The 14,625-nt window shown below is 41.7% G+C and overlaps 1 protein-coding gene across 3 annotated transcripts in view; it reads right to left on the reverse strand.

Annotated features, from left to right (window-relative positions):
* Positions 1-14,625, reverse strand: part of Apaf1 (apoptotic peptidase activating factor 1) — a 91,211-nt gene that overhangs the window by 63,241 nt on the left and 13,345 nt on the right. For all 3 annotated transcript variants that reach the window (XM_029482685.1, XM_021173539.2, XM_029482686.1), the window contains 7 exons: positions 12,135-12,318; positions 7,151-7,263; positions 6,740-6,871; positions 5,093-5,331; positions 4,615-4,782; positions 3,155-3,286; positions 806-919 (listed from right to left, as the gene is read on the reverse strand). In XM_029482685.1, the coding sequence (XP_029338545.1) occupies positions 806-919; positions 3,155-3,286; positions 4,615-4,782; positions 5,093-5,331; positions 6,740-6,871; positions 7,151-7,263; positions 12,135-12,318 (1,082 nt within the window). The remainder of the gene's footprint in view (positions 1-805; positions 920-3,154; positions 3,287-4,614; positions 4,783-5,092; positions 5,332-6,739; positions 6,872-7,150; positions 7,264-12,134; positions 12,319-14,625) is intronic.

The following is a 14,625-nucleotide window of genomic DNA, read 5'->3' on the forward strand; positions in this document are numbered from 1 at the left end:
ATATCCACTTATCAGTGAATACATATTGTGTGAGTTCTTTTGTGATTGTGTTACTTCGCTCAAGATGATGCCCTCCAGGTCCNTCCATTTGGCTAGGAATTTCATAAATTCATTCTTTTTAATAGCTGAGTAGTACTCCATTGTGTAAATGTACNATAATTTCTGTATCCATTCCTCTGTTGAGGGACATCTGGGTTCTTTCCAGCTGTAGCTGTTTTTGTGGCCATGTCCTATGAAACTGCCTAAGGCTAAATTGAAGAGTTTAGATTGATTTCATTAACAGAGGAGACTTCAAGAGAAAGCAGAATAAAAAGAAATACTGGATCCATAGATAGATGATAGATAGACAGACAGACAGATGAGGAAGAGACAGTAATCCTCTTAGACTCATCTCATTATCACCGGGCATGGTGGCTTAGACCTTTAATCCCAGCACTTGCAAGGCAGAGGCAGGCAGATCCCTGTGAGTCTGAGGCCAGCCTGGTCTACAGAGTTAATTTCCAGGACAGCAAGAGCTACATAGTTAGGCCCTGTCTCAAAAACCAAAATACAAATAAAGAAAAATATCCCACTATCAACTGCATTTCTCAGCACTTACAGAAAAAAAAAACACTGACACCCACTCTTCCCCAGTTTTCAAACTTCAATCTTATGTGTGTTCTCCGTGGGCCAGGAAGCAATTAACCAAAATCAAAGGGCACAGCAAGAAGATGATCTCTCTGCTGCTCACTGCCACCACTAAACTTAGAAGTCAATGTCAAAATGAGACGTGCTTTAGCTACTCAACTTTCACACTGATAGATACCTTTTCATCCAATATATGCCTATATGCCACGAACTCATGAATCAGATGGGCAGGGCCGACAAGTTCTGTTTTTGCTTTAATCCAGTCCAGGGAAAACATTAAAGCACACAATTCCTTAAAAATAAAGAAAATTTGTAAGGTAGGAGTACTGTGTAAAAAAACAAAAATCAAAATTTTCAACTAGAACGCCATTATCCTAGCCCTACTGGGAATCACTTTGTGGATATCTAAAATGTAAGACCAGAGGAAAGGTAATAAAATAAACACCTAACTCAAAATAAATATAAACGGGGGCCACAACAGCTTAACTCAAAATGAAGCTTCAGTTATATAAAGGATTTAAATATAAAACAGAAAAATTTTTAAAAATATAAGAGATTAGGTAAAGGAAATCTTTGCAACCATGACACAAAACAAAACAAGCATATGTGCATGTGCCCACATGTGCAAACAGACACAAACATTCAAATACATGTGCAGGTGCTTACATGTGTATTCACACACATGCACAAAACAAGCACATGTACATGTGCTCACATGTGCAATCACACACACATACACAAACATACAAACACACATTTAACTAGATAAAAATCCATATATTCTATACATTACAAAGCAACATATCCCAAACTTTTAAATACTGAAACACATAATAGAGTAGGGTTTAATGTGATCCTTTATAGGAAATCCTAACAGGACTGAAGCAATAAAGAGAAATGTCATCAAGGAAAAAGACAAGCTAAAAGTTGAGAGGCCTCAGCTGTGCGGCATTCACCTGAACCCTTAGCACTCAGAGGCTGAGGCAGAAGGACCACAAACTCAAATCGAGAAAAGAATAGGAGCAATTCACAAAACAAATGTATATACAGCCAATAATCAAAATCTTACAGGTAATCAAAGTGCAAGGTTTACCACTCTTCTGTTGGCTTGCTAAGAATAAAGGGATAAGAATACTAGCTATAGTTGGGCAGCAGAAGCACGTGCCTTTAATCCCGGCACTCTAGAGACGCTGAGTTCAAGGTCAGCCTGGTCTATAGAGTGAGTTCTAGGACAGCCAGGACTATACAGAGAAACCCTGCTCAAAAAACAAACAAACAAACAAACAACAACAACAAAGAACAAACACCCTCATCCACTAGTGGTAGTGACTATATATATATATATATTCTGTGTGTCAGATATTTACATAATAAATCATAACAGTAGCAAAATTACAGTTACAAAGTAGCAATGAAATAATTGTACAGTTGAGGGTAGCCACAACACGAGGAAATGTAGTGTGCCATAGCATTAGGAAGGTTGAGAAACTCTGCCCTAACAAGTACTCAGTAAATGAATTAGTGAATATCCTTTCCCACCTTCCATTGCCACATAAAACTTAGAAACAAATCCACACTGCAGATAAAGGAGGGTTACAGCTAAGAGGAAAAAAGGATTCATTTTCTATGGTCACTAAGATTCCCCCCACCCTCCACCTCTTTTTTTAATCACAAGAAAAATGTAAAAATGAGATAAAAAAATCTTACAGAAGATATATTTTCGATAAAAGTCTAGCTAGGCAGTGGTGGCACACACCTTCAATCCCAACCCTTGGGAGAAAGAGACAAGTAGATCTCTGAGCTTAAGACCAGCCTGGTCTACAGAATATGTTCCAGGACAGCTAGGGCTACACAGAGAAACCCTGCCTCAAAAAACTAAACAAAGAAATAAAAGAAGATTTCAATGGCTGGCGAGAGACAGAGGGTAAAGGTGCTGCCACCAAGCCTGTCATCCTAAATTCAGTCCTTAGAACATATACAGTGGAAGGAGAGAACAAGTTACCCTCCGACTTCCACACGCATACCATGCCACGCATACACCCACACATAAACACACCAAATAAATAAGCACGTCATACCTGAAAATCTTCAAATTCTAATAGGATAAAGCATGACACCAAAGAAAAATTTTACATAGCATTTAACGATGTAAAAATTTAAATATCTAGTAAAGTAGAAAATAAAATTTAAGAAATAACTGGAGGGACAGATAGAGAGATGTTGATAGCTTAATGGTTGGTAGCACTTGCTGTTCTTGCCCAGGACCCAGGTTCTCTTCCGAGTATCCACATCAGGCAGCTTACAACCATTTGTAAGCCCAGTTCCAGGGGCCTGGAGCCTCTTCTGGCCTCCCTGGATACAGCATACACATGGTACACATACAAACACGCAGCCACAACATTCATACACATAAAACAGAAATAAAATTTGTAAGAAAAATAAATAAATAAACCCAAAGAGGGTAAATATTTACAACAGATAGAAACAGGAAATTGAAATAAAAGAATTTTCAAACATGCCATCTTACTTTGTGCATATTGGCACTGGCCATGTGATAAGCTAGGAAGTTGTACCAATACATGCAGTCCTCCTGGACTGGAGACAGCGTGTGTGGCTGGTAATACCTCTGAAACTGAGTGACCATCTTCCTGTGCAGATCCTGAAACCCACATCAAGCATGTCAGAGGACACAAACAATATGATAACCTGAGCAGTAGAGTATCCCCCACTTCCACAGCTATGACGAAAATCTCCCCCACAAGCTGGATACAAAAGGGAGAGAGAGTTTTCAGTGGAGACTCATGTAAGCACCCCTTTAATCAAATAATCAACATCTACATTACCCATGAGATATATCAACCTCACTCGATGATGAGGAGGGCATAAAGGCACAGCATCACTTCTGAATAGTTCTTTAAAACGTGAGTGTGTGTGTGTGTGTGTGTGTGTGTGTGTTAGTGTACATAAAATGTAGTATCCAAAGGAGCCAGAAGAGACTGTCAGATCCTCTGAAACTGGAAATACAGGCAGTTGTGAGCTGTCTAACATGGCTGCTCTCTGTGCCATCTCTCCAGCCCCTGCCAAATAGGCACAACCTCAAGCCACTCAGGAGAAGACATCAGACAAAACCAAGTTAGGGGACTGAGTTTAAACTAACTGGTTAGCGCTCTTCAAAACCACCGCAGCTGGGCTGGAGACGGAGCCCAGTGTAAAGCACTTGCCTGCTATGCACGAGGCCTTAGGTTTCATTCCCGTTAAAGACAAGCACTGAGGAATTTTCACAAACGTGAGGACATTAGGGAGATGGCAATTAGGGAGATCAGATGCTGCCATTATCAGATGCCTAATGGGATCCTGAATTGGATCTGGACCATTGAAGGAACATTGGTAGAGATGTTGGTAAAATCCAAATAAACTTGTGAATTATTAGCTAATAATAGTACATCAGGGCTGGTGAGATGGCTCAGTGGGTAAGAGCACCCGACTGCTTTTCCGAAGGTCCGAAGTTCAAATCCCAGCAACCACATGGTGGCTCACAACCATCCGTAAGGAGATCTGACTCCCTCTTCTGGAGAGTGTGAAGACAGCTACAGTGTACTTACATGTAATAAATAAATAAATCTTTAAAAAAAAAATAGTACATCAATGGTAATTTTGACAACTGTATTATAGTTATGTAAGATGTTAGCAATAAGGGAAACAAGGGAAAGGTTTACACAATCTGCAATATCGTTTGTATGTCTTTTTTGGGGTTTTGTTTTTTTTTTTTTTGGTTTTTTCGAGACAGAGTTTCTCTGTGTAGCCCTGGTTGTCCTGGAACTCACTCTGTAGACCAGGCTGGCCTGGAACTCAGATATCCGCTTGTCTCTACCTCCCAAGTGCTGGGATTAAAGGCGTGCTCCACCACGCCCAGCCGGTATGTCTTTATATAGCAAGTCTAAAACTGTTTCAAAATCAAAAGTTCAAGCACAAGTGGCATTTCAGTACCTGAAGCTGACTGCGATTCTTCTCTGTAAGAAAATCTACTTGAAGATCATGTAAATAATAACAAAATGACTTTCCATTCCGATTACAGAATAAGAGAGACTTATTAACGAACTCCTGCAGGATGTCTTCAACTTCTTCCGTTTCCAAGTCCCAGAGAACGCACAACACCTAGCATTGAGCAGACCATAAAAGTACAATGAGCAGTAAGTACGGGAGACAGAGTATTTTGATCAATACACTATTTCAACGATATCTCTGGCTTAAGAGGCTCAATTAGTTCCCAAGATAAAATGAGAAACTGGGTGCTTCTCTAACTTCCCTAGAACCACTGAGAAGTAAGAAACAGGCTCAACACAGAGCCTTTGATGGAGACTAACAGCAGAGTGACTTTGGTACCCTCACCTCTCACCTCAGTCCAACTACCAAAGTGCACATGCCATAAGGACCCAGTGATAAGGAGGGCGGGTCGGTCCATTACCTTTGTAGGCACCTTGACGTCCTTCTGAAGGATGGAAAGGTCTGTGTAATAGTCTTTGATGTCTTCTCTGAGCATTTCAACACTTATCGACATGGCTTCATCCAGAGCCTCATAATCATAAGAGGAAGACTTCCTTATTCTCTTAAACTGCTTATTCTGAAGCTGTCTGAGGTAGTATGCCCAGCGATTGGGAAAATCACGTAAAAGCGCACCAATTAAAGACACTACAAGAGGAGAACCTGGGGGGAAAAGGTGATTACATTAATACCATCTTAGTTAAAAATCACCACTAAACACTTTTATTTCATCGTTTTAAATCTCTCTCTCCCTACGCGCTCCAAGTGTGTGTGTATGGAGGGCGGTTAATGTGGGTATGTGGAGGACATGAGTGTGTGGGGAGGTGGATGGAGGTGGAGGTGGGTGGCGTATGGGAGTATGAGTGTATGAAGGTCAGAGGACAATTTGTCAGCTCCATCATTCCATGCAAACCTGGATGAACCTCAGGCTGTCAGGCTTGGCAGCAAGCATCTTTACCCAAGTAAGCCATCTCACCAGCACAGGAAACAATTTTCAATGCAAGTTACCCAAGGCCTAAGAACATTTATTTATAGCCCCTGATCTACTTTATTTCAAGATTTCAAGGTCTGTCTTTTAAAAATATCGTGAGAAATAAGGCAGCTTTCACTCGCAGATACTCATTACAATACCATTGGTTCAGTATATTTGCATTATTCTTCTTCTCCAATCCCCTTGCTACATGGCTGCCAGTCCTGCTTACGCAGTGGCATCCAGAGGGAGCTGCAGAGGCTGAACACACAGAAGAGCTTCTGCAGGCTGCCACACAGAAGGCAGCAGGGAAGCTCTCCCCTCCGTCCTGAGCTCACCAGTATACCTCCTGTCTGTATGTTTGTATTATCCTCTAGAGGGCAGTAAATGTGTTTCCCTGATTCCTGTAAACTGCTCAAACAAATTAAACAAGCTTGAGGAGGGGATTTCTAGCTGCTGAGTCAGAAGCATGGGTTATAAACAACCTGTTAACTGACAAGTTGGAAGCAGAGAGAGGTCGTCATGGGGGCTGATCCTTCAACCTGTAGGATGGTCACGTTTTCCATGTAAACCATTTAAGAATTAAATAAGGGGACGTGCAGTTGGTAAACATGCAGAGTTGATTGCTCATGCTGTCTGGTAAATATATCTACACATGTGGAGTCAGAGCGATCTGTGCTGTCAAAGTTTAGTAAGAGACACTAAGGCTGGGATTGTGGTTTCTTGTTTCCCTCATCCTCAGAACAAGTGGAACTTTGATTTCACACGTGTTGGAGGATAACAGTATCTCCTTACCAAACTGAAACTTTAATTTTATAAAAGTCCAAACCAAGTAATTTTATTCGATGTTCAGGATATTTTCCACTGTTTGGCAGCACAGGTCTTAACCTTATTTCACCTTTCTCATTAACATAGTCCTTAACATATGGCGGGTACATGCGATGGTGTTTGAAGAATGAATAAATACCAAGTGTAGTCACTTAACCATTAAATACCACAAAGCAGGTTCCGGTGTTGCTGTGCTAAGTTATGGTGGTCATCAGCCTGCTTTATACCAGAGCGTCAGCGTTCCCACAACACCCCATACCCGGGCAGCACTACCTTTGCATTCCTTTATAATACTGTGAGCCTCCGCTGGCAGATCTTCTTTCTTCATGTTAACAAAAAGTGACAAGATCTCAAGTCCTTTCTCTCTCCCTAGACCACTCTCCACAGGGACAACATGCTTAGGACCTGAAGCAAAATCGTGGCACAAAGTAAGCAGTTTGTCACGTCACGTATGTACATGTACTGGATGAAACAACGCCTTCTAGTTTAATAACTTCCCCATAGTGTTAAAAAGTAAATTGAAACTCCTGACCCGCCAGGCAGTGGTGGTGCACGCCTTTAATCCCAGCACTTGGGAGGCGGGGGCAGGCGGATTTCTGAGTTCCAGGACAGCCTGGGATACACAGAGAAACCCTGTCTCGAAAAACCAAGTTTAAAAAAAAAAAAAACCCAGAAACTCCTTACCCGTTACTGAATCTGTAACACTCTTATCTCTGGTTGTGAGAAGAATCTGACACTGATTGTCAAAAGCTTTTAACACCCAAGGATCCCAAACGTCATCCAAGATCAACAGAGACCTAAGGTAAAAGTAAATAAATAAATAAATAAATAGGACTAATGACACTCATTTTACACTTCCTTTAAAAAACATCCTGAGACAAGAGTAAACTGGCAGACCAGAAGTTCCTTCCATGTATGGCCATGAACAAGAGTCAGGGTAGCAAGGAGAGATTATAGTTTCAAGAGAAAAACAAAGGAAAAAAAGAACTGTAGTGGTTTGAATAAAAATGGCTCCCATAGGCTCATGCGTTTACATGCTTCGTCCCCAGTTGATGAACTGTCCGGAAAGAACCAGGAAGTATGGCCCTGTTGGAGGAGGTGTGTCACGAGTGGACTTTGAAGTTTCAAAAGCCCGTGTCAGGGCAAGTGTATGGTTCCCTGCCTGCTGCCTGTGGGTCAGAATGTAAAGCTCTCAGCTCCTCTCTCAGTGCCATGCCTGTTTGCTTCCTGCCAGGATGACAATGACAAACTCTCTGAAACTGTAACCAAGAATCCAAGGAAATGCCTCCTTCTATAGGAGCTGCATAGCCACGGTGTCTCTTCACAGCAGTAGAAGAGTAACCAAGACAGAAGTCAAGGTTGGCAACTATACAAGAAGTAAATAAATAAAGGTATGTATGCACATACATACACAAAATAAATTTAACTTAAAAAATAAAAATAAGCCAGGTAGTGGTGGCGCATGCCTTTAATCCCAGCACTCAGGAGGCAGGAGGATTTCTGAGTTCGAGGCCAGCCTGATCTTCAAACTGAGTTCCAGGACAGCCAGGGCTATACAGAGAAACCCTGTCTCGAAAAATTAAATAATTAATTAATTAAATAAAACAGGCCTGGAAAGATGGCTCAGCAATTAAAAGAACTGGCCACTCTCACAGAGGATCAAATTTGGCCCCGGAACTCATAGGGAAGCTAACAATAGCTAACTATAATTCTAGTTCCGGGAAAATCAAGGCCCTCTTCTAGCTTCCACGGGCATCAAGCACACACATATTGCACATAACATATAGTATATACAGGCAAAATACTAATACACACAAAACAATAAAATAATTTTTCAAAAAAAGCCAAAAAAATTAAAAAATAAAAAATAAAAAAAACACAGAAGGCTAGCACAGAGGGAAATAATAGGAAACAGTCCACATCCAACACAGCTTCCTAGGCAGAAGAAATAAGTCACAAAGTAAGCCAGACAAGCCTCTGGACAAGACTGGCTATCTCAAGCCTCAAGGGAAGCCTGAACACTGGCATGGGGATTTGGTGTAGCAGCGACACACCATGGCAGGCTAGCACTGAAGAAACTAATCCTCTCGCTCTCAGTAACGTATGTGCTTATGTGCAGCGATCCTGCTGTGTCCAGAAGGCCTGTGTTTGTGGTGTCCTTCATTAGTCCCCTGGCTCTTACAATCTCTCTGCTTCCTCTTCCACAGAGGTCCCTGAATCCTGAGGGGAGAGATTTGATGGACACATCCCATTTAGGACTGAGTGTTCCAAGGTCTCTCTCTGCACAGTGTCTCTGCACTGTGAGTCTTTGATTTTGTTCCCAGCACCTACAGGAGGAAGTTTCTCTGACCATGGGTGAGCAAGACACTGATCTATGAGTGTTACAGAAGGTCATTAGGAGTCACTTTTCTGCTATGCTCTTTTAGCAGAACAGTAGTATTTGATTTTCCCCTAGGTCCCTCTCTCGAGTTCTTGGCCATCTAAACGACGTCAGGGATGGGTCCCATGCTTTCTTTTATAAGAGTTGCCTAAAAGAGCTCCTAATAGAAACTTGGTTACAGTTTCAGACAGCTTGTCATTGTCATCATGGCAGGAAGCAAACAGGCGTGGCATTGGGAGAGTAGTTGGGAGCTTTACATCCTGGTCCACAGGCAGCTGGCAGAGAACCATACACTTGCCCTGGCATAGGTTTTTGAAACCTTGGGGGAGGGCCTTAAATCCAATGAGACAGTGATTGCTACCACGGGCTTCGTGCCACCGGTATCCTGCAAGCAGGTCACCACTGTAGACCAAAGGGTTTGTAGCTGGGTTGTTCTTTGTGCTGTGCTGATTTTCTTTCCATGGATGCTCTACCAGGGAGCTGTGTGCTCGAGTGCTTCCGGGAGACAGTTATCCTTTCCCATCTGTGCAGAACTGCCTTAAGAATCCAGCTTGTAGGGCCAGCCTGGTAGTGCTAATTAAGTCAGTTCGCTTGGAAAGGATTTACTTGCCTTTCATTTCTGAAGAACAGCAGTTCCAGGAAAGTTCTTTTTTTTCTTTTTGTTTTTAAGACAGGGTCTCTCTATGTACCCTTGGCTGTCCTGGAACTGGCTCTGTACACCAGGCTGGCCTTGAACTCATTGAGATCCACCTGCCTCTGCTTGCCAAGTCCTGGGATTACAGGTGCGCACCTCCGTGCCCGCTTCTTGTTGCTTTTTGAGATCAGTTTTGTCTTTTTAGTTATTTATTTTGTCTCACTTAGAACATTTTTTATTTATCTACTTACTTATGTGTATGTTTCCTTAAAATCATTATCTTTAATTCATTTTCAGAAATTTATCAATTTTGTTTTCTTCTATGTCTGTTGCTAAAAGACATGGTAACATGATGCTATACCAAGTATTTCCGTGGTTTTTGTGTGCCTAAATTGGTATTTATGCCAGATTATGCACATAAAAGTAAAAGGACATTTACAGCAGTCAGTTCTCTCCTTCCACCACGTGAGACTGAGGGATCCAATTCCAGTTGTCAACTGGGCACCAAGCTCCCTTACCCACTGGGCCAACCCCCATGACTGTTTTATATTTGTCTTTGTCATTAAGAGAGTCTCACTCTATGGCCTAGGCTATCCTCAAACTCCCATTCCCGCTTCCTCTGCCCCCAGGATTCCATGTGTGCATCATATACACAGACCTGGCTGACTTATTCCAAAACACTGAACTTGAAGCCCAGAAATCCTTCTTTCTGACACAGTCTCAGATTCTCAATTGTATTTTCTTAAAGATTTTTTAAAATTTATTTTATTTCATGTGTGTTGGTGTTTTGCCTGCATGTATGCCAGTGTGAGGGTGTTGGATCCTCTGGAACTGGAGTTACAGACAGCTGTGAGCTACCATGTGGGTGCTGGGAATTGAACCTGGGTCATCTGGAAGAGCAGCGAGTGCTCTTTAGCTAAGCCATCTCTCCAGCCCCCTCAGTTTTATTTTTAATCATTTTGCTGACTTCAGTGGATTCAACACTATCGTCTTCTATCTGTTAAGTTTCTTATTCAGATCATGTACTTATTTAAATTCTTAACTTTACTCTCTAAAATCTCCTATCTCATTGAGTTTCCTTAAAATCACTATCTTTAATTCATTTCCAGGAATTTATCAGTTTCATTTTCTCCTATGTCTGTTGCTAAAAGGCTGTTCTATACCTTAGGAGGCATCATGTTACCATGTTTCTTTCATGGCTTTTGTATCCCTAAGTTGGTATTTGTGCCTCTGGTAGACCAGCTGCCTCTAGCAACTTTTACAATAAAAGATTTCCTCCTGTGTCTTCCAGTGCTAGCCAGGCAGGCTACCTTGACTCTGTTCCATGTGGATTAATAATACAGTGTGTGAGCCGGGCATGGTGGCGCACGCCTTTAATCCCAGCACTTGGGAAGCAGAGGCAGGCAAATTTCTGAGTTTGAGGCCAGTCTGGTCTACAGAGTGAGTTCCAGGACAGCCAGGGCTAAACAGAGAAACTGTTTCGAAAAACCAAAAAAAAAAAATACAGTGTGTGTATAAATTTCTTCAGCTATAATCATACTCTGGATACTTGTGGGAAATCTCCATAACAAAAGTTATAGGGTACGGTGGTTCAAATGAGAATGGTCCCCATAGGCTCATAGATTTGAATATTTAGCCCCTAGTTAGTGGAACTACTTGTGAATGATTATGAGGTGTGGCCTTGTGGAGGAGGTGTGAGAGGCCACCTTCGAGGTATCAGATTGTAAATCCCAGTGTGCCTGTGTCTACTGTTTTTGGTAAACTCTCAGCCCATAAAGAAATTCTCTTCTACAAATCTCCTTGCTCATGGAGTCTTATCACAGCAACAGAAAAGTAACTAGACCAGGGGGTTTGTGGAATTGTTCCAGCAGTCGAGATGCCACAGAAGGGATACGATCACTGGGATCTGCTAGACACTAGCTTGGTCAAACAAACCACAAGCTGCAGGTTCTGTAAGAGACCCTGCATCATGGTACTAAGCCTGAGAGCTAGAGAGGAGGACACCCAACATGTGCCTTTGACCTCCTCAAATGCACACCTGGGTACACAGGCACACAAATGCATATACCGCACACAGTTCTCAGGCCGGGGGGATGATTCAGACCTGAGTTCAAATCCCAGAATCCATAGGAGAAAGAATCAACTCCTGAAAGTTGTCCTCTAACCGATGCACAAGCCTAAACACACACACACACACACACACACAAATACAAATAACAATGATGGATTTTAAAATAAATCTTTTGCGAGGGATATGGCCCCAGTGGTAGAATATGTACCTAACACATATGAAGTCTTATGTTTAATCCCCAGCCCCACAAAAATAAGAAATCCTTCCTTCTTTCCTGTCTCAGTCTTTATCTAGTTGCTTAGATTTTTTTTCCCTTTTCTATATTTATCCAATAGAAACAATATATTCAAAGCAGGTAGTTTGTATTTTCTAGCAGAGATCACTCACCAACTATATACTGAAATTCTCAAAGCCGTACAATGGCACATAAGAAACAATGTTATCAATAAGATGCAAAAATGCACAATTTAGACCAGGTGGTAGCCACTTAGAGAGAACAACAGGAAAGAAGTGGCTCTAGGAACACGGTGTTCTCGGGATGTCAGTAAAGTCTTGTACACTAACTCCATCTGACCATCTGTACCTTGGGTGTTTGCGCAGCATCAGAACACGGAGACGGTCTTTGGCCTCCTCAATATTAAGTGGAAGCCTCTGAGAGAAACTCTCTGCTTGTTCCAACCGCGTGCACAGATTCTGCAGTTTCATGAGAAGCCCAGATTTGTCTTGTTTTCCAATGGAAACCCAGTGTACACCCCCTGAAAAGCAACCTAAGGAGGGAAAGACAAAGAAATGTAAGGCCTCCGAACAAGAGCCCCTCTGAATAAACGCCAATCTTCTGTCTCCTATCTTAGCTTTACCTTCTCTTGAATTCTGGTACGAGTTTATTACTGAGCTACAAACCTAAGTCTAAAAAAATCTAAAAAAAAAAAAAAAAATCTAAAACTAAAACTAATGATTTTAAGTTAGGACTGTATCTGAGGCTTTCAGGGAAGTATTTTTCTCTTTACCAAGCAAATTCTCCGACCATTCTCAGAGTCAGTGCCCTTGACATATGAGGCTGCGGTATTTGTTGGGAGGGATTTTCCCATGTAAACTAGGATGATTAACAGGCTCCTGGTCCCCATGGTCACCATGGTAGGCACGGCGATTACCATGGTGCTAGTGGGATTCTCCCTATCAGTACTGACAACCAAAAGTAACCTCAAACACTATGCAATACCCCTGTAGAGAGAAAAAGAATCATCCGGGGCTGGTGAGGTGGGATCTGACGCCCTCTTCTGGTGCATCTGAAGACAGCTACAGTGTACTTACATTAAATAAATAAATAAATAAATAAATAAATCTTTAAAAAAAAAAAGAACAAATAACACCAAGGCTGAAGAGCTGGTCCCGTGGCTAAGAGTGCTAGCTGTTCTTACAGAGGACCCAGGGATGGTTTCCAGACCCACGTGGCAGCTCATTCCCTTCCTTAACTTCACTTCCAGGGAACCTGACTCCCTCTCTGGCATCTGAGGGGTAGACGTGGTACACACACACACACAAAGTAAGAACAAAGAGAACAAACAACATCCACAAACAGATCACACATCACTATGGTTCTCTGAGAGCTCTGTTTGACCGCAGTACTCAGCAACTACACACTTCTAGCACACCACTCCCCAGTCCTCAAATCTGTTACACTGCAATGACACTACTCTACTTACTGCAGAGTTGCCTTGCAGTAATATAAATGTAATATGAAATGTGATATAAAATGTGATAGGCATGGTGGCACACGCCTTTAATCCCAGCACTCAGGAGGCAGAGGCAGGCGGATTTCTGAGTTCGAGGCCAGCCTGGTCTACANAGTGAGTTCCAGGACAGCCAGGGCTATACAGAGAAATCCTGTCTCGAAAAACCAAAAAAAAAAAAAAAAAAACCCAACCAAGCAAACAAACAAACTGAATAGCAGGAAGAATTATTAGTGTTACACTTCTGAAAGTTCCTTATAAATATCAAGCTCTAAATTAGTAAGCATTTACAAAAATGTCTATTATTATTATTACTGTTAGAATTATTGCTAATTAAACAACATATCTTAATATATGTATTTTATTTCTATATATCCAGAACAAAAACATCTTAAATCTTTATAGAGTATACTTAAATGACTAATTTCTTTTAAGGATTTGTTTATTTTATGTATATAAGTACACTGTAGCTGTCTTCAGACACACCAGAAGAGGGCATCGGATCACATTACAGATGGTTGTGAGTCACCATGTGGTTGCTGGGAATTGAACTCAGGACCTCTGCAAGAGCAATAAGTGCTCTAAACTGCTGAGCCATCTCTCCAGCCCCAGACTACATACATTTTTAAAAACTTAAATAAAAGAGGCAGGAGAATTACAAGTAGAAGGCCAGTACAGACTACATTGCAAGATTCCATCCCAAAAAAATAAAGGAATTTAAAAACCTAGTTGAAGTGATTGCTCCCAGCTATCACATGATTCCAGTTCCTTAGGAAACAGCACATGCAGAGGAAGATGTAGGAGTCAGGAAGGCAAACTGGTGCTGCCCGTGTGGAAATCACTATGGAGTTCTATACCATTTGGTGCAGCTGTACCACATCTGGATACATTCCTAAAGGATTCTAAGTCACCATACCTCAGACACTTGTACAGCCATGCTTGCTGTTGCATCTTTCACAACAATCAAGATATGCAACCAGTCCAGAGATCCATTAACACGCAAACTGGTAAATAAAATGTGGTATATATGCCAATGGGATTATTACATTATTACAAGAAAATATATAAAACTGGAGATTAAGATTTAAAGCAAAATGAACTCAACTGAGAAAGACAAATACTACATTTCTCTCTCACTTACAAAAAGCAGATTTAAATTTATAGATGATGAGATGCCTCAGTGGGTAAAGGCACATACCACAAATCTGATGACCTGAGTTCAATTCCCAGGCACCACAAGGAAGTTGTCCTCCGATCTCCACATGCATGCGCGCTCTCTCTCTCTCTCCCTCCCTCCCTCCCTCTCTCTCTCTCTCTCTCTCTCTCTCTCTCTCTCTCTCTCTC

Source organism: Mus caroli, chromosome 10 (assembly GCF_900094665.2).
Source record: "Mus caroli chromosome 10, CAROLI_EIJ_v1.1, whole genome shotgun sequence".
Lineage (NCBI taxonomy): Eukaryota > Metazoa > Chordata > Mammalia > Rodentia > Muridae > Mus > Mus caroli.